This window comes from Aulostomus chinensis, chromosome 23 (genome assembly GCF_037954235.1).
Source record: "Aulostomus chinensis isolate RoL2024-O1b breed Wild chromosome 23, RoL_Achi_v1.0, whole genome shotgun sequence".
NCBI classification, from domain to species: domain Eukaryota; kingdom Metazoa; phylum Chordata; class Actinopteri; order Syngnathiformes; family Aulostomidae; genus Aulostomus; species Aulostomus chinensis.
Window position 1 is genome coordinate 11,892,934 of NC_141342.1, and position 25,080 is coordinate 11,918,013.

Here is a 25,080-nt window from a genome sequence, read left to right on the forward strand (position 1 = left end):
GTTTGTATTAAAATGCCAGACAACACGAGGGAGTCGGCTGAGGGAAGAGACATGCTGTTTTAATGCTGATTGTTACTGATTAGCGCTGTGTGGCGAAGAGCGCCTGACCCTGGATGTTATCGGGTGAAGCCGGAGCCTTGCAGGACGATAGCATCCTGTAACGACTGATTTATCTTCATGGCATTTAGTGGTTTCATTTTGTTTACGGTTAAAATATCACTCTTTTCAAAAAAAAAAGAACAAGAAAGCGTATCTTGTGCTCACAACTACAGCCTGGTAACAGGTGTCTTTTGAGGAAAAGGAGAGAGTTGCATTGTCACACTGTCTCTAGCAATGATTAAGCCAGCGGAACTGGTCTAAACAAAAAAAACAAAAAAAAAAGTTTAGCGTGAAGTAGCATGCCATCAGAGTGAAACAGAGCCAGACATCCGCTTGTCTGCCTCAAGGCATCTTTATATAATCATTTCAAATACCACCAGATGTTTGACTGGTCATCTATCCATGTAAAATAGTTTTTTACAAAGTTTCTGCTTTGTATTTTATGGTTTTAGAAAGTCAACTATCTCTTAAATATTAAATGTTCTCTGTAGATATTTTTTTCTCCTTCCAAAACAAGGAGATTCCTTCTGAGTTCACCTGTCAGACTGCGACTTCTGAACAAGTGGAACTTGAGTAAGTCTGCAAAAAAGTAACTGACTCTCTCGTGTAAGATTTTTATGAGGGAATGATGTCGCCAACCAGGAATTTTAACTGCATTCGTTTCCAATCTCACAGGTAGAGTTGATGGGTTTTGTTTATTTTGGGTTTTTTTTGGGGGGGGGGGGGCAACAGGGAGGAAGTACAGCTCAGCTCTGACATTTTGGCCCCTAGATTTCTGGAAACTATTTGAAAATATTTAAATTGAATCATCTTTGTGAAGAAAATAATATTTAATGTGGATGCATAGCAGTTCTGTTGGATGACTTGTTCTTCATGGGTTTTACCACTGAGGGCTTCTCCCGGTAGTCACTGTTAAACGCTGGCAATCTTCTAGCTGCTTTTTTTTTTTTTTTTTAAGATGACTTGACAAATCCCAGGAATTCGCCTGCGCATCTATCGACCTGTGTGTGTGTGTGTGTGTGTGTGTGCGCGCGCGCGCGTGCGCTCTCGTATATCAAATAGAGGCGTTTTTTTTTTAAGGGTGCGACCAATAAAACGAGGGAAATGAGGCTCTGCAACTGTTAACAGACTGGAGGACGGACAGGTGCGTCAAAGGTAAGAAACCAAGACCGGTTTATTTTGAAGTAGTAGAAACTGCGTTTTAAAATTCCCTTAAAGGATTTTTAAAGTCAAATTCTGTTGGGGGGATAAAAAAAAAAAAGAGTTTACTTTTAATTTGAAGAGTGTTCTCTTCCGGTTAATTAATTAATCAGCAACAGGTGCAAATAGAAATCCGCTACTAATAATTGAAGGTTGAGTAAATTTAATGTTTTTTTTTTTAGTTGTTAGGCGAATTCATAGCGAGTAAATCTAGAAAATAAGGATTTTTTTGTGAACACCTCGTTGAGTATTTTTTTTTCTCCCCCAGATGAAGTTGTTTGTAGCGGTGTTTGCTGCGTGCGTCCTCGTACCAAAGGTCTTCTGCGCCTCAGATACCATTGGTTTGTTTTAGATGTCTTTTCTTTAAAACATCATTTGTTGGGAACTCTTTCTGCTAACACCCACTATTATTAATAAACGCTCTCCTCCTCCTCCTCCAGCGTGGTGTTACGATGAACCCAGCTGCGGTGAGTACCGGTTCTCTCCTCTAGAACGATCCTCCTACGCCTCAGAAGACTCACCTCCAGCTTGTGTTCACAGATGACAACAAATGGCCTGAAATCGCTCCGCTGTACTGCAACGGCACTCGCCAGTCCCCCATCAACATCGTCTCATCAGCTGCCGAACCGAACTCCAACCTGACTGCTTTTTCCTTCCAAAAATACAACGACAAATCCACTCTGACCAAGATAACCAACACTGGCAAGACAGGTGAGGACGGACACACAAACCGTGGATCAGGTTTTTGTTTGTTGTTGGTTTTTGTTTTGTTTTAAACTTTTTTGGTGACTAACTTATTTTTGGTAATTTTGATTCTTACACCAAATAGTACTGTTAAATCGTTTCCTGTATATTTTCATCCTGAAAGTAGAACAACTAGTTAGTTATTTTAGGTTCAAAACTCTATTTTTGAGTCATTCTTTATTTGTTGTTGTTGTTGTGCGGAGTCTGAATGCGTCGCTGCGGTTGATTTTAAATATATATTGAATGCAATTTTTGAGTTCTTTTGAATGTGACCCCCGCCCAGCTTATGTTAAAAAAAAAAAGGATATCCTCAACAAACTTGGTTGAGGTGTGGCATGATTGAAGTGTCTGTTCTACATAACTTTTTTTTTTCAGGATGGGTGAGGCTTAAGTTGCCTTACTCGACTTCTGCATATTTATTTAAGATAATGAACTCATTTATTCTTGTTTTGGTCAAGAACATAAACAGCTTCTTTACAGGTTTTTTTAAAAAAAAATTTTAACAGAAGTAATTTCCATATAAACCGACTACTACATTAGTGGGAAATCCTGAGCGATGCGTTTTACTTTTCACAATATGAGGAAGACGATGACAGTATCTGAACTGTGAAAGGTATCTGGTGTAATTTTACCAGGAAGTTGTGTGAAGGATTTTTATCTCTTGGGGGATTTTCAGGATCGTACTTCAGTTTGTGGTCTTCAGTTTTTTTGTTTTTTTGTTTTTTTTAAAAAACAACCCTATTTTCCTTTTTTCTTCCAGTCAAAGTTCTCCTAGCCAGTGGTGTGAAAGTGTCAGGAGGCGACCTGTCGGAAACTTACGACAGCATCCAGTTCCACTTGCACTGGGGTAACGGTACTTCGAACCCGGGCTCTGAGCACACAGTGAATGGAAAGCGCTATCCCATGGAGGTAAGCTTCACTTCCTGTTGTATGTTGAACAGGCTCAATGTCTGATCTCTTTAAAGTGTGTGTTTGCTTTACCTGGCTCCTGTAGCTTCACATCGTTAACATGAAGGAATCCTATAACGGGAACGTGACCAAAGCCTTCGAAGACAGTGAAGGACTCGCTGCTCTTGGTTTCCTCATTGAGGTCAGAAACTGTGCTCGCACTTGTTCACCACAAAAATATTATGAGCATCGTGCTTATGTTCTCGATGTATGATTTAAGGGTTAATGCGTGTGCATCTTCTAGGAGATGGACGGCGATGAAACTGGGCAACCGGAAAGCTGGAAGGAACTGACGTCCTACCTGGCCAACATCAAGGAAGCAGGTAACATGGCCGTCCATTAACACAACCACGGTGTTTGAGTCGCTGTCGTCAGTTTGTACGGAGATCGTCTTTCTGTCCTCAGGAACCATGGTTGACATGAATTCTCAGATCTCCCTGGATGACCTCCTGGCTGGAGTGGATCGTACCAAGTATTATCGCTACTACGGCTCTTTGACCACCCCCACTTGCAATGAAGTTGTGGTTTGGACTGTGTTTAAGGATAAGGTGAAAGTCAGCAGAGATTTGGTGAGTTTTTAATGGAGGGAAGGGCGTGGGGGTGGGGGAATTACAGCCAAAACAAAGTATCCCGCCTCACAACTGACTCACTCACCGCCTGCTCTCTTCAGATTGACCACTTCAGCACGATGCTGCACGTGGGCAATAGTTCGAGTGCTTTGATGGTCGACGTCTACAGGAACATCCAGAAAGCCCAGAGCGTCACCACCCAGGCCTCCAGCTCCTCAAAAATCTGCTACTCACTCGGCCTGATGGCGCTCAGCTCTATGCTGTGGAGGAACTAGGAAGGCAAGGGCAGGGGGTGTTGGTGTCCCAGCAAGTTTTGCTGATAAAAATCTGCCTGCCTTTCATCCCCTTATGTTACATGATCTAAGACTTTTAACTCTAAAGGTATATTTTTCTATGCCAGACATCGGCGCATCATTAAATGCAGTATATTACAACACTTCCGTCTGGCAACGTGATGCAGAACGGAACAGTAACACCATGATAACTGTGATCATCTACTACTAACCCGTGTACCCGTAGCCATAAATGTTAAACCTGGTATCAGCAGTTCATACTGGATCATTGTCTGCACTGGTTGTCTTTTATCTTTCTCAGGGGAATGACAGACTCTGAAGAATGTATCTGTAAAGGCGACAGTTAAAATATGCCTGCATCTCTTTGCAATAAATGTACTTGCACCAGTTTTACTGAAAAACTGTACTTGTAACAGTATTTCAGCCGGTCAAATCGACAGTGTTCTACATTGAGGTCCTATTGTTGTAGTATGTCGAGTTAAAACAGAAGTATCTCACACTAGTTGACGCAGAGGAAGGTAATTTGTGTTTTTAGTCTTATTGCTGAAATTTGTAGCTTGAATAAACTTAGTTTATCTTTCCCTGCCACCTAGATGTAAACGTAGTGTTGACAACTCAGCACTTAAACGTGTGCTGTCACTTTAAATTAATGTCAATTGTTGCATCATTTTTGTATTCCGCCCGGTGTTGCACTTACACATCTAACACAACGGACTTCTTGTCCGATGTCTCCAAAGCCATTTGTTGTCATCCTCTTGACTTCAGCGATCGTTTTCTTTTTTGAGAGCAACGGCGGAAACCAACACAAATTTGAAGTTGGCGTTGTGTAATGGTGTTGAATTCATCTTCTATTGTTGCACGAACTTAAACTGAGCCAGCCAGTTAGACCTGACAATACTGTGATATTTACAAAAACATAATGCACAAAAGCTTGCAATATTTATTAAAGAGGCTGTGCTTTGGCAGAGATACATTATTCCTTTTTGTAAATGACCTGTTTCATTTACAGCCCTCCAGAACAAAGTCCTCGCCAGGATCTGAATAAATATTCCTGTGCAAATATCCTTGTATGTCTTGAAAATGTCATGAACCAAAGATTGATTTGTTAACCAGGTATATTAAGGACAAGTGTAAAAAAAAGGAAAAGACCTTTGAAGTGAACTAACTAAATAAAAACCGTGACTAAACTCAAGTTTTGCACTGACTTGTGTTGATATGGGGTGATGTAAGAGGAGTGTGAAAATGTCTTAGAGTGGAAAAGTCAACCATCGTGTTAACAACCCTGACAGGATTCTCTTCCTCCACCGTTTAATTTGCGCTTCCACTGCGAGGTCACAGCTGCGGGTTCCACTCTCATTAACATACCATTCTGAGGTCTAACCTGTGCTACAACCTGCAGTCACAGCAGAATGAAGTGTTAAGCTAACAATGAGAAGCACATTTCAATAAATCAAACACTTTAAATCTGCCATCAAACTCAAAAATCAAAGACCATTTTACAAAGTTGATATTGAGAATGTTTGGAGAACAAACATATACTCCCCCCCCCCCCCAAAAAAAAAACTCATACAGTGAATTCATAGATGTATGTCCTGTCTCTTGGGTCATGTAACCTATTTTAAGTATGCTGCCTGAGTAAGTCTTCATTCAGAGAACGAGCCAGAGAGCTCGATGTCGGTGTCGAATTCCCTCATATTCTCCAATACAAGGGTTTTGCTGTGTAATCTAATCGTCACTTGAGAAGAAAGGAGGATGACACTCAGTAACAGGGTGGAGACAGGACACCCAACCTCGCCTTCTCACAGGTTACAAAACACTCTGATAATTATTCACTAAGTGACTGGGAAATTCAAGAAAGCGTCCAAGGGAAAAAGACGAACTACATTAAAAAAAAATACAATTTTGTTTTGAGCCCACCGGCATTCCAGATAATTCACTAACAAATGAGGAAATCCGAAAACACAAAGGGAACACAGGCCACCTTGTGCCCTGATTAAAGCTGCAAACAATGATGAGCAGACACACACACACATACACATACACACACACGGCGGAGTGTGAGGCTGCTCCCGTAAACGAGAGGGAGGTGAAACGTGATATTTGGATATTTCGGTGGTGCTGCAGAACACACACACTTTCTCTTTATCACGTTTCCGTGTGTCGTAGCGTAATTTTGATGTCAATGAAATACGAGTAACATCAGGATTACTTCCTCTGACCACTAGGGGTGCTATGACTAAGACTTTACTTTAGATTACAGACGCATCAGTCACAAAAGATCTGACCATGTGGAGTCCAAAATAACTCCCTCGCCATGGTAAACAACCTCACTCTTCACATGAACGCATCACCAACGTCTGCTAGATCTCTGCTCAAGTCTGAAATGGATCCGGTTGATCCAGTCAAAAGGGGTTAATCAAGGTGCACCAATAAAAACACGTCGCGTCTTGTCGCCACCAGGTGGTGCTATGACTACTCTGCGCCATAGTTGAACTGACTCTTACTTTGGCTCGTACCACACCCCGTCACCAAGGCTCAGAAAACAAAACCTCCTTAACAGCGTAGGACCAGAACTAAAACGAGGCTGTTTGTGAAACTAGCCTGTGAATTCAAATGACATAAATAAAAAGCTGTAAAATAACTTCTGTTGAAATTGTTCAAAACCCTTCTAAAGCCTCTCGGTTCGGACTCTTGACCCAGGTTTCTACTTTCTAACAAACTCATGAATTCCCACTAAAACAGATATCAGGAGGAGCCAGCTGCCTTTTAGGGTTGAAGATGATCCTCGCAAAATGCAGCTGCATTCTTTTGGGTCTGACTTTGTGGGAGTGACGGGAGGAGGCGGACACCTCAGCCAATCTGTGGCGATGGATCGAGGAGTGACCATGTCTTGGTAGAGTCCTCCGCTCTTCAGCACCCAGTAGTGGTTGTTCTTGAAGAAATAGGTGTCGCCTACGGAGGGGCACCAGCGACACACGTCAAACTGTTATCGACTACAAGACAGATGTGCTAAATTACAACTTTAGCAGCCAAGTTTTTACATTCACAGCATCTGACCGGTTTGATGTGGTGATTCATCCCTGCTGGACATTATTTACAGACTGGATGTTAGAATGAATAACCCTAATATTTCCAGTTCCCACCAGGTGGCGCTATTACTGATCCAACCACAAAGTAAATAGGATTTTCCTTCGTCCCCTCGACCAAATTTGTTACTAATCAGACCCATAGTTTTTTCCTAAATCCTGCCGACAAACAATCAAATGTCACCTAGAGCGTGAAATCCTGGTCACTGATTACAGATGTGTTCTGTGTACCAAAGTCAGAGATGACTTTGCTTGATTTTCATTTGCTGCATCCGTCACTGTTTATTTACTGGTTTGTGGTTTTGAATGTGTTTACACAGCAGGGTGATATTGCATCCATGGTGTGTAAACATTCTATCTTGACAGATCAGTTCTCTGTCTTCTCTTCATACCTTCCATGACTGCTGACTCGTCATCGCCATCCGCAGTCGTCTTTATCTTGTCTACTTCTGTTATCACTTCCCATCCTTATCTACGTAACTATGTTACCTTCTTTCCAGCTGATGATGTCATCCATGTCAGCGGGCACTCCCTTCCATAGGCCGTTGTCCCGTGGATAGCCCGACTCAGGCTGCCTGATCACTCGCTGGTCTTTCTGGGTCTCGTCAAACCTCCAGAACTCTCCGCCGCTGAACAGGTAGGTCTTGCCATTATGAGCCCAGATGAACGCTGCGTCCACTTTATCGACTGGCGCCCCATTCTTTCTCGTCATTCCCCAATCGGAGAGGGGGCGGGGACCGCCATTAGCCACCGTGTCTTTGAAGATGACGTACTGAGATCCTGACGGAGGAACATGAAAACATTTCAAGATTTAGTTGTGCAGCTTCACACAAGGACGGGTTCAAACTTCAGCGTTCACGGTTAGCTTTGGCTCAAATTTAGGTGTGTTTTTATTGCTGGGCATACATTTGGATATAGCAGATGTGGATTATACCTGATGATACACTCGAGAGTTTGTAAACAGACATTTCTGGACACTTTTGCTTTGCCTGTGGATTGCTGGCGGCCATGAGGCACTATTAGCTTCAAGCTAAATATGAGTTGCTGGCTCTTTCTGCATTCTGGATTCACGAAGAAGTGACGCAGCGGTGAAAAGAATGTTTTTGTGTGCTGGAGGAACCTTTTAGAGAGAACTTGAAAGGTAAAATACACCTTTTGTGTGAAGTATCACACATTTGACTTGAATCACGACTGACATTCACACCACAGCCGTCGTTCAGAGCAGGATCATGTCCCTCACCAATGAAGAAGATGATGCGGTTGTCGCTCTTCCTCTCGTACACAGCGTCAATCTTGTCGGTTCCCGGTGGAAGGCCTATCCAGAAGTTTTTGATCCTGGCTGGATTCAGGGAGTTCAGGGATCCATCTTTCATGGTCCTCCAGAAATGAGCACCTGTGTGAGAAGGTGACACAACACAGATGATGAGGAGGAGGATGATCGGGGCTGCGTTTCAAAAGAAAATACCTGCGATTTGAGAAGACCCTGAAGAAATACAGACAACTAAAACTTTGAATTTTTTTGGAATAAACTCATTAAAAAAAAAATCAAAATGTCCACATGATTATTTTACTTTCTGGATGATTATCTTCTCCTCACCTTTGAAAAAGAAGACCTCTCCTCTTACATTGGCCACAGCGTCGAAGCCTCCCTGACAGCGGTCCTGGACCGAGGGGTCTGACCTGGGCAGGAGACGTGTTGACACAAGTTTGAACAGAATGTAGTTAGATAGAAATCCACAAGAGGGTGCAATGAAACTGAAATCTCAGTGTGAAACGAGCGTTCTTGCGGCTTTCCAAGCACTGATTTTCCGGTCAGCAGCCTCATCGCTGAACTTACGGCTTCGTTGGTCTCGGTGGAGGTGGAGTGGGCAGTTGTGGGACGACTGGATCGACACCACCCGCTGACCCGCCATGGTTCACCCCTGCAACAGGAAGTTGATGATGAAACAAAATTATGACAGGATGAGAAAAAGAACGCAATCTATGCTCTTCTCTGTGGTGAGGCGAGATTGACATACATGATGTGAAAGAGGAAGTAGATCATAACCATGACAACATCTGTATGGAACACAGCTGTGCAGTTGTGCGTTCGTACATTTTTTTTTTACACTGGAAATTTGTGACATCTTTATTCAGTAGCGGTGGAGTAAATGTTCACACTCATCAGGATGTGAACAAATACAACTACAAATTAAAATAAACCTTGAATTTTACATTTTTACAAAAACGTCTTCTCCATTTTTGTGGGACATTACCAAGCCTGATTCTGCTACAAGCCCCCATGGTCATTGAGAACTATTTTGAACCTAAATTATTTAAGAAGAAGAAGAGCCATGGAAGAGCGTCGCATACCGTAGAGCTGCTGAATCGCCACTCTGTCGTCCATGGCCAACTGGAAGGTGGTAATTGGTCCCACAGGACCCTGGTAGTATGGCCTCATAATGGAGGGGTCGGAGGAGGAGTGGGACAGGCCTAGGGCGTGGCCGAACTCGTGCACCGCCACTGTGAACAAGTCCGTAGTGCTGCTGTCGCCTGAGGAAGTGAGAGGTCACACGAATGACGAAGTTAAGTTCGATGAATTAGATGACATCATGACACGTGTTGCAAAACACAACGATGCAAAACAACAACAACAAAAAAAACAACCTCCAACGCTCCATCTCTCGTGATCATCAAAGTGTGTGTCTCCCGCCACGTCGTCTCTGCCGGGGAAGAAGGCGTGGGCCAGGGTACCACCCTGTCCATCAAAAGGGTAGCCGTCATCGTGCAGCAGTCGGGGAAAAGACACTTTGATGTCGCCTCCGGTCGCTGCGCCCCTGCTGCTGCTCGGGAGCTGGCGGAAAGTTAAGGGAGCGGCGTCACTCCAGGCTTTGAAGGCCTGAGTCAGAATACTGTCCACCATGTTGGAATGCAAGCCGGGTGAGAGAGAGGGCGACGGGTAGCTGTGGACACTGCAAGGAGCACATTAACTTTTAAAACAATATCTATTAAATCTCATCATTAATATTTTAATTTCCTTTTTTCTGGGGGGGGGGGGCGTTTTAAGCCTTTCTCGGATGGTGAAGAGAGAAAGGAAATGGGAAGGACAGTTGAGTGACGACGTGCCAGATACTGAGCTGCGGACTCGCTGCTTTGGACCATCGCGTTCTGAAAATCTCTCCTGCAACAAAACGTGTTCATGTTCTCCAAATTTTTGTGTATCAAAGCAGGACAGCGAGCTTTAAAAACAATGAACGAAGTTTTGTGGCCTTGCTCGAACAATCTCAGCTCAGACAACCGTGTAGCATCGCGGGAACATTCCCACAACCTTGGCTGAGGTTACCTCAAGTATCACATGATGCCTTTAAATATAAAGAACATTTTTATGATGATCATTATCACAAATGTTCCTTCTGGTTAAATGTTTGCTCAGACAAAATGTCTTCACTGCAACACCCTAAAGATGATTTGGGGGCTTTTTCGAGGCAACAGATTCCAGAATGTTCCTTCGTAGAACGTTAAACACGTCACTCGAGCTTGTGGGTAATTTGAGCCAAGGATGTGGGGACCTTCCTTGCTAACTGATTGATCAGTGGATGAAAATGATATTCCGAAAATATGGATTCCTATCAGACCTTAGCCGCCATTTTCAAAATAAGTGTATTTATCTTCCCGGGTTGGTTTGTGTGGTTTCTTTGTGTAACGAGATAGTTTTCCAAATCCAAAGATTAACATTTGTGTGTTGTATTAATTAAGATATTAGATCTGTTGAAAGAGCCGTCCTCTCATAGCATTGTGACATATTTTTCAATAATGAATTAAAAACAAGAACTGATACTGAGCCTACAGAACTTCAGTGACAGATTCAAGATTGAGGCAGATTCATGAGCTTGGGTGACTGAGAGAGGACAAATACCGCTTCCCCATTAATACTTCCTCTCCTTATATGGACAAATGCTGTCAAAGCTTTAAGTCACATGTCATGAAACCACAATGTAGCATTACAGGAAACATACCTCCATGTGAGATCTGTCTTGTGCCACTTCAGACCTGACAGCGCATATCTTTTCCTCCTCCTCCTCTTTTTCAGCCTGTCCTCACTTCCGACGATATCCGGAAGAGAGCATCGCGGTGTGGACATGAGTTTGAGAGTTTCACTGTCTGGAAGAGATGTGGATACATAAGACGTCTGACCCATCAGGGATAGATTAGCTCAATGGATCCCATGTGATTTGTACCGAGCACTCCAGTTTCCTGGACGCCGCCGAATCTCTGCATGACACGAATGGCTCTCTCCATCCCCTCCTTAGTCTGCAGCTTGCTCGTACGAGGGTCAGGTGGTGCGAGGTAGCCATAGCGGCTCAACCAATCCTGAAGAAAGTAAAGATATATAGCAAAGGAAATGTGCAATAGTGCCCCCCCCCACACACACACACACCCAACTTCAACGTGCTTGTTCTGCAATTCTACAATTCTACAGTTGCATTTGGCAGATGCTTTTGTCCAAAGCCACGTACAACACAAGCAAGAATTTAGACAGGAGGGCAAGCCTTTGTTAGTGGACAAGTGTTTAAAGTTAGACTGGCCATAGGTGATGCCCTCTAGTGGCAGAAGAAGTGCCAGTTCCCTCCCAAATTCCTCCCACCATCGCGTACACGAACCTCACACTGGAGGCCTGTCACACGTGTATTTGATCCCCACCAGTCGGGCCCTCACAGAGCAAATCTATGCTTCTGCTGTCACGCTAACTCAATAGCAGTCAGGCTGCAGGTGACATGAACAGATCCCTCTGTTGTGGTTGTGTTTCTGTTGAGCATCTCTGTCAAAACAAGAGCAGTTTCGAAACACACCCTTCCTCCAGAATTGCCCTACAAACGGTTGCAAAAAAAAAAAAAAAAAAATCTCAACCTTATTTCCAGTTCTGATTATATTTTTATAGATATATTCTTGTGCATCTGGAGCTAAAAAATTTTAAAAAAAAAAATCCAGCAGCATCCCACAGTAAAAATGATGACTTAGAGTGAAGATAAATGCTTTGTCACTGGAATTAAGCTGCATTTATGTTGTTTCGGGTATTTTTGTATGTGCAGTGGACATTCTAGATGTTGTGTTGCTGTTCATGATTTACAGGTGACGAAGAGAACTCGTGTTGAAAAAGAAAAACCCAAAAACTACGGTCATACGGTAGATTAATATCTATTACTAAATTGGCTTAAAGAGGATTGTAAACCTCGGTTTTTAACAGAGAACTCTTTTACTCAACAAAACTACAATAAGAAAAAGATGGAGAAATGCTCGTAAAAGAAAATAACACCAGACCTGACTCATGAGTTTGACATCCCTGAGCAAGACTCATCACTAACCGTTCCATTTGCTACTGTTTGAATGTGTAGTGCACAGTTCTAGTCTAGGAGAGAGGATGCAACTCAGTACGTATTTCGTAAATCTGTATTCATATTCGTTTCTTTTTGTCAGCTTACATCCCAATCCTAAATTTAAATATGTTTAGCAGAAGTTTGCTAGTTTGCACACTGGTCAAGTGCATTTAGTTGTACGTGCAATGGCAATAAAGTTGACTCTAACTCTCTAAACACTGTGTAAAATGATATTTATCAGTGTAACTGGACTCACCACCGCTCTGCTGTACTTGTCAGGCTCCGCTGATGTGCTTGCTGCTAGGGTCAAAACGATCCACAGCACCAGACTTAGCTCCATTCCAGTTGCTGAATAATAATTTGGAGGGGGAAAAAAAAAAACACTATATAATTTCAATAGAAAATGCTAATTACTAATATTTTTATTTCGCAACATCCGTTATAACGGGAACAAAGCTCACCGTTGTTTTCAGCCTGAAGCCTCGGTCTGCTCTCTGGAGACTAGGTTGGGCTGATCGATCGCTCATCTCCAGTTCTGACCCTCCCTCCTTCCGAGATACCCCCCCCCCCCCGCCGCCGCCCACGCGCGCCCACGCCCCCCAGAGCACGTCGGGGTGTCACGTCGAGATCCTGATGCTTACATCGTGACACTTCCCCATCCCACGCGCGCGTAAACATGCGCAAACTTGCAAAAGTGCACCGATGCGGTATTTAGCAAGGAGATCTCTCTCTCTCTCTCTCTCTCTCTCTCTCTCTCTCTCTCTCTCTCTCTTTTTTTCAAGCAACTTTGGGAACTCTCTGGAAACAGGAGCATTTTATTGTGTTACATATTATGTCCTAATAATCGCAATTAGTTTGAAAAATCTACCCCTGAAAATAATGTTAATTTTTTTTTCTGTTCACACTAAAAAAAATAAACCCCAACAACTTATTTTAAATTTCAAGTGTTAAAAAAATAAATGTGGCTGCACGGTGGTGCAGTGGTCAGCACTGTGGCCTCACAGCGGTTTCGAGTCCCGGCTTGGGCACGGGATCTTTCTGTGTGGAGTCTGCATGTTCTCCCTGTTCCTGTGTGGGTTCTCTCTGGTACTCCAGCTTCCTCCCACAGTCCAAAGACATCAAGAGGGGACGAGGCTGATTGATACTCTAAATTGACTGTAAGTGTGAATGGTTGTTTGTCTCTCTATGTTGGCCCTGCGATGGACTGGCGACCTGTCCAGGGTGGACCCCGCCTCTCGCCCGTTGACGCTGGGATAGGCTCCATCCCCCCCGCGACCCTTAATGTGTAGGAATAAACGGAAGATGACGATGGATGGATGGAAAAAAAAATTCATTGTAACAATTTTCAATTCATAATTTCACTTCACCCAGAAAACTACGGCATCTTTAACTGCGTCTCCTCCACATCCGTGAGATGATCGTTGTTGGTGCCGTTCAACACCAGGAACTCCTTTGAGAGAAACTGATGACGCTGCATTAAGCTGGAGTGCCGCGGCATCTCACAGAGCATTCTTAGAGCCCCATGGGGTGTGTGTGTGTGTGTGTGTGTGTGTGTGTGTGTGTGTGTGTGTGTGTGCGTGTGTGCGTGTGTTTATTCTCTCTGCAAAGCATCACCGGTGTTATCTTTCCCCCTCCTTCCCCCTCCCCTCTCCATAGCTTCCTCCTCTTTCTCTCCCATCTTTAATTTCTCCCGCATCCTCTGGGGCTCCAGTGAGTCATGCCATTAGCTCCAGACGCTGTCCGGCTAATGATCGGCCAGTTTCCAGTCATGTCCACCTCATGTCGCTACGCCACTGGAAAATTCACCTTTTAGTGTTTGGCTGCGTTGGTGAGGGTGATAGGTGCTCCGATGTCGTTTGGCTGGATTTAACTGTGTTGTGAACATGTCTTGGTCGTCTTCATCGATGTGTCTCCATCTTTACATCAAACAAACAGAACAGACATTTGTCCGCTTGACCAAACAAGATGCAACCATCGGATGTGACTCATTGGCACGGGCTTGGTTAATTCAGGCAGAGGGAAAAGATGCAAAATGTTTGGTGTCAGTCGTGGATTTCAAACACAAAATCTTGACTCAGGGATGGTTGTGAACTAAGTTCGAACAGTGGTCTCACCCACCAAGAATCAGCTGTTTTCCTCTCCAGCTGACTCCTGACACCAGCTCCTTCACTCTATGCTGACATGTCTGATTTCCTCTTTTCATAAATACAGTGGCCACTAGGTGGCGTCTGTCAGTAGAAGGAGACTGTAGAACAATAGTGTTGTGTGTTTAGAACACATCCATCAAGTGTGTGTGTGTGTGTGTGTGGGGGGGGGGGGGGGGTCACCAGTCCATCAAAGGGCCAAGATATATTTCATAACTGAGGCATAGAGAGGACATTTTCATCACACTTTCACTTCTTTTGTCCTCCTCTTCAGTTTTTTCCTTATCACGCATTACACTCTGTATTAGAATTCTACAGTAGTATTTTCCTTGTGAGGGCCCACGACTGGGAAATGGTTTAACTGCTTGTGCAGTAGACACATTATTTACGGGCTCTGACTCTGATTGGCAATCATGTAAAACAAATCCTGGGCAGATGTGGTGATATACTGCCCCCTTGTGGTAGAATTTACATTTGCTAACATCACAATCGAAATGATCTTTTAAGAAGATTAAAACGACTTGAAGTAAACTTGTCTCACAAAAGCATTATTAGACTACTTTATATTGGATAGAATTGGAAAAAAAACGTGTTTATATTTGTAACCGTGAAGGTTTTATATTTAAAAAAGAAAATCACAACCATACCATCAAACATTAATATTCATCAGATCGTTGAACTGTTAACCCTCTTTCATTTTGCATCCCAGTGATGAGTAAAATATGATATGACATCGTGAATGAAAACCTCTGAGTCAATATACATTACACACAAGTTTTATTTTCTTTAAAGGGATCCAAGGCCTTCACAAAAAAAGGTTGACTCTTGGTTGCTATACAGTACTAACACAACACACACGACAACAGAAACGACACTGAGGACTTGTGCCAAACGAGTGAAAAGACAAATAAATAAAGACATTTCGTAGGAGTTGAAACTGAGATGCATCAACAAAACCAGAGGAAAGTGAGCAGAGGTTGAAACTCTCTGCAGGTTAACAGTTTTGTACAATACTTGATTCATTTCTCCACGTAGCTGATTGTCTGGCGGCTTATTTCTCTCATGCACAGTTGATGACGATAAGTTTTCTCCCCTCAACCTCCACCTTTGATTGTCAGACTCGGAAGTGCTTGCAGGCAGCTTATAAAACGATGATTGTCAAGAGCTGGATACGTTTAATCTGTGAAATCGCGGCTGATTCGGTTGGAACTTTTGTGTCGTCGTCGTTGTTGATGGAGCTGAGAAAATACCTGCAATATTTGTATTTTTCGCCACACGTCAGACCATACGGTGATACAGTGAATCCTGCTTAAATTTGTGCTTCGAGGGTGCGCTACATTCTTCCCTCCAATAACAATATACCACAGTTATCTTCATCATACACAGATGTCTGTACAAAAATATGCAGTCTCAGTGGAACGTTCGCTGGCGGGGAAGGAAGGATTTTTACACGCTCTATGGTAAATGTTTCAGTTTTAGTAAAAGTGATTGCCTATCACGCAGGTCTGAAATCTTCACAGTAGTTTACAGTCTCACACAGCTTATAGGGAACAAGCTTCACATAATCACCGAAACTGTGGTTACACTTCACAATACTGACATTTGCTGGCATTTACTTAGTAACACTGGATCGCCATAATAAGGGAAAAATTAAATTGTCGAGGTACAGTTCATAAAGCTGCCTGTGCTTGTGTGTGTGAGTGTGTGTTGAGGTTAATCTGGAGCTCCTTCTCCTGAATCCATTTCTATATATTCACATTTTTTGATTCTTTTTTCTTTTTGTATGATCATCAGCTTTTCATGAGCAATCGGTCATAAAATGTGTCAAAACTTTTAAAGCGTAACATCTGCAGTCTACCAGACTTCTCCCTGTCCCTCGTCCTAACTCTATTTTAATCCTAAACAAATGTAAAACTGATTGTATTTCTAATCCTGACCCCAGCGCTATGGCTGACACGTAATACTAAGCAAATACCAGTATGACTAGAGTACTGTCAAGTGCAACCAAAGCTGCTCTTGGCTGAATTTGTAAACATTTAATGCATATCAGGGTCTGCAACTTATCTGGACCCCTCTACAGCTCAGTCCTGTGCTTCCTTAGATCCTCATCAACACTTTTTTTTTTTTTTTTTAAATAACATGCCCTTGTTTTCCTTCTTTTTTCTTATGTTGGTTATGCAGCCATTGTTCACTGTAATCTGGCCCAGTACTGACCCAGGTTCTGACTCATGCTCTGCTGCTCACCTCCTGGAACCTGCACGGGCACTGAAACACCAGGCGATATGAGCCCTGAGGAGAAAAAGGAGACGTAAAGATGGGTCGGGTGAGTCATTCTGAATTTACAGAGCTTCATTAACCAAGTATGAGTCAGACGGTACAGTGAAAGATCTGAGTAAACTCACCGGTGTTGGAGTTGGCTGAGGGCGGAGTCTGCAGATGAGGGGAGGAATATGCTGAGGAGTCAAAGCTGCGCGGGGCAGACGGGGACGGAGGTAACATGCAGGAGTAAGAGGAAGCTGACTGTGGAGGAATAGACTGGGAGGAGGGAGAGGTGGAGGAAGAAAGAGAGGAGAGACATAGGTTAGTTTGGTCAACTCCATATAAACCCCACTTATCTAAAAATATCTCTTCGCTTTCAAAAACATTTAGTCTGAGCTGGCGTCACAAACCTGACCCTAAATACAAATGTAAAATACAAATTTATGTACATTTTTTCTTTAAGATTTCTTTGAAATAAAATGTCAGGTTCACTGATTGTCAAGTGAAGTCAGTCTTTATGTTTGTTTATATATTTAGAGATCTGCATTTGTTTTTTGTGTGCAAATTCCATTGATTTCTTGAGGAAATTGCGTGGAGGAAGCAAAATCAAATTAGCAAGAAAATAAAAGAAAATAACCAGAAAAATAAAAAAGCAAAACAAATAAACAGCATAACAGTGATTACAACTATTAAAGTTAATTGTCAGATCAGTGATGGTGTGTCAGATTTAAAGTATTTACATGCTTGTGAATGTGTCTTTAAATAAAAGTGGAATGAAACTATTCCTTTTTTTTTTTTTGCAGAAGTCACAAAAGGACCCCTGGGGAACCCCCCCCCCCCCCACACACACACACACACATTTATCTTTTATGATGTTGTATGCAGTCATATTGTGACCGTGATTAAAGCAGTATGACATGTGCAGTAAGCAATTTAACCAGGTGGAGGCGCTAGAGTGTTGTGGTGAGAGAGCTACACAAGCTGTTACAAGCTGACTTATTTCACTGTTTTTCTACTTTTTTTCCCCAATTGTAGAGTTAATTACTTTTGCATGCCACTCTGAATCAGCTAAATATAGAATATAATAATAATTATAATACCATATGATAATGTAATAAAAACGAAACCTAACACGCTATAGATTCAGAGATGTGTGTGTGTGTGTGTGTGTGTGTGTGTGTGTGTGTGTGTACTTTCATGGTTCTACTGAGACCTGAAAATAGTATTTAGTATATATTTATATATTTTTGTTGTCTTTTGTAAGGTTCAGTTATTTTTCCAGGTCCTAACGTACTGTTTTTCACTTGCTTTTTCTCTTTTATGTCTCCAGCTTCCGTGTAGTTCACAGACAGCGAGGTTGTCAAAAACCCTTTGACCCCAGAGAACGTTTGAGTTCATCCGACGGTGTCGTTTCACCATGAAATCCAGAAACTGACCGACTGATACGGTTGCGCGAATAATAACGCGACAATTGCGTTTCTCTTCTTTGTTATCCAACCGTGCAAACAATCTCCAAGGGGCGGCACCACATCAAGAACTATTCACCAGGCGTATTGACCCCCTTTGAGTTGATAGCTGGAGATTTTGATAGCATTTTTTCTTTCTTTTTCACCCTGAAATGTGAGGGAAACGTTTCCCTTTTGTGTACCTTCTACAAATTTTGTACCCGTTGAAACATTCCATTTCGTCGGAGTCAGCCACATCGAGGGAAACTTTTAGTTAATTGTTAATTAATAGCATTAAGGCGACAGAAGTAACTCTGGATGTGGCGGTGACAGCAGCGTATGATGAGTCTAACGGTTATATAATGAGCTCCACAGTTCCAAAATGTTCTTGTCATTTACAGCTGCACGTTGGCTCGGTGCTCAACACTGTTGGCCCGCAGCGAGAAGACCGCTCACTGCCGGCTGAAATACACGAGGCTGATTTCTAACAAAAAGATCTCTTTAAAAAAAAATACATCCAAATGATTCCTGCTGCGTTACATTTCCCATTTTAGAACGGTAGGACATGACTCCGTGTGACAGCTTTTTCTAAATTCCAACTGTATTAATCAAATAGATCTAGGCCTCAAAATCGAGAGTTGACACCTCAATGGGGGGATTCTATGAGAGAGAGAGAGAGACTTTAAATGCATTCAAACAACGTGTGTGAAAATTACATTCAGCCAATCCCTTGCAGTTTTAAGCGTAAATGTATATTTTTTGACAAGCAGGTCCTTGAAATCTTTTTAGGTTCCTATTCACTGTGTTGTTTTTCATTGCGTTGTTTGGTCTGATGCGTCACATTCCATAACCTGTAATCCAAGACAATTTTTCTACCGTACTAAAAGCTTCAAATCACTGTACAGTCCTCGTCATTATGATTATTAGGATTATTATTGTTTTGTACGTTGCTGCACAAGAAGAAGAAAACATTTGCTGAGTGACTGCAGTCATATCTGTTGCAGTATTTATCTGTTTATGTCCTTTTCACCAATGGATCAGCAGGAGGTAATACAGCAGGTGGTCTGTGGGGGTGGGTGGTTTGGTTGGGGTGGGGGTGTGGGGGTGGGGGGAGGTGGGGGATGATGACGGGCCTCGGTGCGGTTTGGAAGGTGCTGATGAATGATGAACGACGTCTAACCTGGACTCCGGATGAGAAAACTGACAGGGAGCTGTAGCTTGGCAGGGACGACTCAGCCTGACTCAACATGGACCCTGGAGACACACACACACACACACACACACACACACACACACACACACACACACACACACACACACACACACACACAGATGATAAGCACGTACACAGTGGATGGGAATTGCTACTTCTAGCTGTAGAAATGTAATATAAATGTGCTCTAATGGAAAAACTCTAATGCCTGCACTTTCCCAGCAGGTCAGCTGAGGCATATAATTATAAAACATATTTTTCTATGTGTGTGTGTGTGTGTGTGTGTGTGTGTGTGTGTGTGTGTGTGTGTGTGTGTGTGTGTGTGCGTGTGATGAATGAGCACTGTAACGTGTGCGTGGCTGTGTGCGTTACCTGAACTGCTGCCGTGCTGCTGATGATAGACAGATGTGTTGAAGGAAGTGGTCAGGGGGGCTTGGCTCTGTGAACAGGAAGTTCCACCTCCTGACCTCCTTTGGTTGCGTAGTTTCTCCTCCCTCCTCCACTTGGCTCTTCGGTTTGAGAACCACACCTACGACAGTACACAACACGTCTGATATCAGAGAGGCGACCGCGTGTTGTTGCACGTTGATCGTCAGGGTGAAACTTACTTGTATCCTGGCCTCAGGTAAATCGATCTTATTGGCCAATCTCTCCCTTGCAAAGACATCTGGGTAATGTGTCCTTTCAAACTCTGAGGAAGATATTAACTAATGTCAGACAAACAGTAGGGGCTATGAGAATGACAGGGCTACTGGAGAGCAGATAACACTTGCGGTGTGTTGTTAACATGTTTTTTTTTCCTTCTGTATTTTCAGATTTTATTTTGAATCAATTAGAAATCGATTTGAGTGAGCCCCGTTTATTATTTTCCCAAATATTCTCACGGAGTATTTCGTGTTTCATATCAACACTGATTATCTTATTCACTGGATATACAAATTCAGGAAGCAGCTGATGTATCCTTATAGTTGAAATATTTATCTGTTGCACTTTGAGTAAATTATTTATCATTACGGAACATGCAGAAAGTTCAAATGAAAGGATTCAAGTTGAGAAGCTGCCTAAGCACTTTATTTCAAAGTAGGGTGAGAATTTTTTTTTACAGGGTTTCATCATAAATTTGTAGCATCTTAAAACGACAGGGTAATCCAAATATCAGCGCTTTATTGTTGTTTACCGAGTGTAAAATCAGTTAATTTGCGGTAAATTTAGAGCTGACACAAATTACTGACAGGTTGCTTTTTTAATTGTTGACACGTTTAAACCAGAATACACCTCACCCTTTAACTGACAGCCTGAGTCATCTGATGAACTCAGGTTTCAGGTCGAGCAACAAAACTTTAACTGTCTGCACTTACGAAGCTCAACACTGGTTTGAGTAGTATGTCCACAAAAAAAAAACAAAAAAAAAGGAAAAAAAGTCTAGATTCAAAACGGCAGGTTGGCCATAACAGATTGTGATGAATCCATATTGCACAAAGATAACAGCTCGATGAATTACGCCTGTCTCACAAATTGTTATAATTGGCTTGGTTATAATTGGCGTCTGTGTCAACACATGATTGTTATTGTGCCTTGGCCGCGTACTGAGGTCAGTGTACCTCATTAATGTCATTTGCACGAAGTGACCACAGCGATACATTTCCACTCGGCTGCACAGTGGACATTGCGTCCTTATTTAGCTCAAGGGCCCGCTGCAGCCATATCCAGTCAAGGGTGGATTTCTGATCCCTCTCACTGGAGATCCAGATCTTACTGCATAATACAACCCCACTAATGATGCATTATCTCCCGTATGTGCTGCCAGAGGCCTTTCTGAGAATACTTGTGGAGTTTATTTTGGGATATTTTATGTGTGGTGATCATGAAAGGAGACAAAACTAAATTGTTAGGGTAAAACCATCGGGCTTAAAACTGTTTGTTTTTTGTAGCTGGTTTGGGGCTTTTATCATGAAGCTACACAAAAAAACAAGATGTTAAGATCATGATCCAATAACAAAGGTGTTGGCAGGGGAAAGGCGCAGCAGGATATGCTGCGTCATGCTCTGGCTCATGCCCATGTTGAGCAGCGATTGGCTGACAACAGGAGAGCGCTTGTGCGTGCTTGCATGGCCTGACCTTTCTCCAGCGCCTCGATCTGCTCCTGTGTGAAGCTGGTCCTGTTCCTCTGCAGCTTCCTCTTCAGCTGCAGCCTCAGCTGAGACTCCTCGCCCTCGTCCCTCTCCACGGGGACTCCTCCCCCTCTGCCCGCGCCTCCTCCACCCGCCTCTCCCCCCATGCTACCCTCTGTGTCCAGCAGACAGCCCTCAGACACTGGACAGAGATGGTGGTGACAAAAGAGATGTGTGTGTGTGTCAAGAAAAGTCCCAGGCATATTTAAGGATGGCAGCGTCATAATGAGAGCAACCACAAGAGCCACTGGGATATGAATGTGCATGAATGTGTGTTTTCCTCTCACCTGTGCTGTGTTGTGTCTGTACACTGGTGGGGTCGTGGTACCAGTTGTTAGGCCCGCTCCAGTTTGAGCCGCTCTGCAGGTTCAGCATGGTTAACTTCTCATACATACTACAAGTGTCCAAACCACCATGAAGAAAAACAACGGCGTCCTATTCCGTGTGTGTCCGCCCCTGTTTACTGTCACTTTTGGCTCCTCTCTCGCTCCTTCGATCTTCCAATCCTTCCTCCTGGGGGTGGGGGGGGGGGTGGAAGGAGCGAAGAGGAGAAGAAGGAGGGGTTCATATCGCATGAGTTCACACATGGTTGGCATTGTGGTGAATTAGCCTCATGATGACAGACAGAAATGGAGTTAGTTACATGTTGGCTGTCGTAACGTGTGTGTGTTATACATTGGTATGCTAGTATACCATGGGGAGCTATGGTACATTAGAAGTCACTCTGAAAGCCATGACATTTATTATGCTACTTGCTTTTAGCTCTATCTTTTCAGATGAACCCAAGCATGCATGCAAACACACACACATGCAAACACACACACACGCACGCACATACACACACACACACACACACACGCATGAAAAGACATCACAAAATGGCATAAAGACACATACACACTCTACAAGCACTGTTTGTACAAAGCCTACGTTTAACTCTTCATGCGTAGCCCAAGACAAAAGGTGCACACATTGGCAGCGTTATCTTCTTATATAAATGTGATTAGAAGCATTTCTTCCTCCTTGGCTCATCGTCAATCCTTCCATTTTTCGGAAAGTGTCTCTTTAGAGAGTCAGAACGCAAGGCAGAGGTTTGCATTTCCCTTGCATTCCTTCATATTGAGCCGGATCTCACAAAGTAGCTCAGCAGCATGATGTCAAAGGTCATTCGGATGAAGTTATTCCAGCACATCAATTGGCCATCATTTAAATTCCAGAAATAATTAAGGCACTGATTTTGCCGCTGCTGGCCTAGGAACTTCTTACAAGCCTCGGGTTATTAAAAAAGTCATCTCAGCACAGACTGCTTGTAAAAAAAAGTCATATTTTTTGTGGCAAACTTACCAGGTGTCAAGGTGAAATGATGCTGGGTCCTGTGTGTTAGGCTCCTCGGTGGACCTTTATTCCCTAGTTCCCCCCACACGTCCCTTGTTCTCCAGCTTTGTTGACAATACTGTGTATAAGTGTGTGTGTGTATATGTGTGTGTGTAAAGGAGAGAGTAGGAGAGAGATGGAGAGAGTTAGACAGGGTGAGAGAGAGTGAAAGAGGGAGGGGGGCTCGGGAGAGAAATGCGTCTGCGGGCGCTCTTGTCCTCCAAGCAATGGAGAGAGAGAGAGAGAGAAAGAGAAAGAGAGAGAGAGAGAGGGAGGGAGGGAGGGAGAGAGGGAGAGAGGGAGAGAGCCACCGAGGGGTGACAAAGTGAGTCAACATCAGTGTCAAGTTTGAACTTAATGCCAGCGAGAGGAGGAGGGGAGGCCGAGAGAGTCAAGCATAAAGCACAGATAATGGAGAGATAGTGGATGATAAATAGATGATGGAACTCTATTTTAGCCTTAAATCTCATATAAATGTTGAGTATCGTTAAAAGTCCAGTCAACTGATACCTGGTTAAATACTTAAAACCACACAAAACAGTTCAATAATCAGATAAATAGATTAGCACACACACACACACACACACACACACACACACACACACACACACACACCAGCTTATAGTTTCACAATACAAAATGCATTATAACAAAATAATGTGCATAATCTTCTTTTACTAAAATCCCTTGTTTGCCATCATGTTGGTATGGACTGTGGTATTACATCCCTCTGCCTGCAGTGCTGAAAAAGATGCAAGGGTTTAAAAAAAACACACAAAACCCCCCCAGAACATAACAAAACACAATAAAGCTTTGACACGTTCATGAGAACAACAGAGCAAAAAGCAATATAACATCGTTGAACAGGGAGGCGTTTTTAGGTTGGATTACAAGTAGAAAAGATCATATTTATTAAGAAATGAATATTTGGTTTCGCAGAAATTTGATTTATTCATCGCACACGTAACTATATGTAGACGTATTCCTGCGTAACTATGAACATTATTGGTGATCAAATTTGAGAAGGTGATATAAGAAAAGTTGAGGGCAAACGTATTTCTGGTGTAACGTAAAACATGTTTGGTAATCAGCTGCTATATCAATATCTGACTTCAGTGAATAAGATTAGTCTCATTCATGTCCTCGAATGATGCCGAATCTCTGCTCTATTCACTCGAATAGTTATTCGCTAAGAAATAAAACAAAATTTTACACAATAATATTAATTATAAAAAGATCATCTGCATATCGATTGTAGAATGGATCAAGTGACAGTGTTTTTAATGTGTTTCTTTTCTTTGTTCTCTCTAAAGTGTCTCTGAGTTCCTTTAAAAGCGCCAACTACTTGAAACGTAGTGTAATGATTAGTATTTTTTTTATATCATTAAGCTCAAGAGGCTGTTTTCTGGAGCAAATGATGCTTTGTTTGACTTTAATCTCCGCTCCTTTCCATCATTTTGTCCCATTGTTGATACGGAGTTATAATCTCAGGCTGTTCTCTGACTGCAGAGGTACTGTTCTCCTCTTTTAACACACTCAGCTTCAAGCTAAGGGACAGTAAACAAAGGCATCGTCTGGCCCCAAAGCAGGTTAAGCAGCACCTTAGAGAAACCCTGAGCGACACACAAAAACACACACACATACACAAGCACGCACACACGAACAAGGTCGGATGCGAGGTGTAAGTAATGACGCAGGTATGACGGTATGTATGGTCGAGTCAAAGAGCGAGTGAAGAGTAAAACCGGGGTTTAAATATATCTCTTTGCAGCAGAAGGGAGAGAAGAGAGGGAGAGAGGGATGGGAGATGGAAGCAGGGAGGCAGAGGAGTGAGATAGAGAGAGTGAAGAGGAAGTATGTGACTTTGGGGTGGGTGTAGGGGCTTGGGGATGGGGAGGGTGCCAGCTTGTTTTATTTCCGGTTGACAAGACTTTGCGCTCCCTTTCTCTCTGTCGCTCCCTCTCTCTTTCATACTCCGCTATTCTTTCTCCACTGCCCCCATTGCTCTGCCCCCCCCCCCAACCCTCCACCCTCTTTCTCTGTTACTTTCCTCCGAGACATGCCTTGGAGAAAGGAAAGGACTTGACAAGTTCAAAGGTAAAAGGGAGTAAGGAGGATGGCAGGGGAAGCATGCAGATCCTTTACCTTCACTGCTATGAAAACACAAGTTCCACGTTCAGC

General features: G+C 43.0%; 3 protein-coding genes across 3 annotated transcripts; 1 reads left to right on the forward strand and 2 right to left on the reverse strand.

The window, feature by feature from the left end:
- The first annotated feature begins 1,187 nt into the window (after positions 1-1,187).
- Positions 1,188-5,045, forward strand: LOC147239572 (carbonic anhydrase 4-like). Its single transcript, XM_086195432.1, has 9 exons — positions 1,188-1,254; positions 1,568-1,640; positions 1,740-1,766; positions 1,840-2,010; positions 2,804-2,952; positions 3,038-3,133; positions 3,236-3,314; positions 3,397-3,560; positions 3,662-5,045. The coding sequence occupies exons 2-9, from the start codon at positions 1,568-1,570 to the stop codon at positions 3,833-3,835; spliced, it is 933 nt and encodes a 310-aa protein (XP_086051558.1). The 5' UTR covers positions 1,188-1,254; the 3' UTR covers positions 3,836-5,045.
- Positions 4,625-12,804, reverse strand: mmp25b (matrix metallopeptidase 25b). Its single transcript, XM_086195431.1, has 11 exons — positions 12,755-12,804; positions 12,550-12,641; positions 11,157-11,289; positions 10,935-11,079; positions 9,586-9,890; positions 9,292-9,471; positions 8,777-8,861; positions 8,537-8,619; positions 8,180-8,332; positions 7,429-7,719; positions 4,625-6,805 (listed from the first exon to the last, which is right to left on the reverse strand). The coding sequence occupies exons 2-11, from the start codon at positions 12,631-12,633 to the stop codon at positions 6,558-6,560; spliced, it is 1,707 nt and encodes a 568-aa protein (XP_086051557.1). The 5' UTR covers positions 12,634-12,641; positions 12,755-12,804; the 3' UTR covers positions 4,625-6,557.
- A 2,393-nt stretch (positions 12,805-15,197) lies between these two features.
- Positions 15,198-23,093, reverse strand: pax10 (paired box 10). Its single transcript, XM_086195433.1, has 8 exons — positions 22,870-23,093; positions 21,813-22,038; positions 21,473-21,667; positions 19,963-20,045; positions 19,727-19,883; positions 19,322-19,395; positions 16,840-16,972; positions 15,198-16,726 (listed from the first exon to the last, which is right to left on the reverse strand). The coding sequence occupies exons 2-8, from the start codon at positions 21,916-21,918 to the stop codon at positions 16,626-16,628; spliced, it is 849 nt and encodes a 282-aa protein (XP_086051559.1). The 5' UTR covers positions 21,919-22,038; positions 22,870-23,093; the 3' UTR covers positions 15,198-16,625.
- Between the last annotated feature and the right edge of the window lie 1,987 nt (positions 23,094-25,080).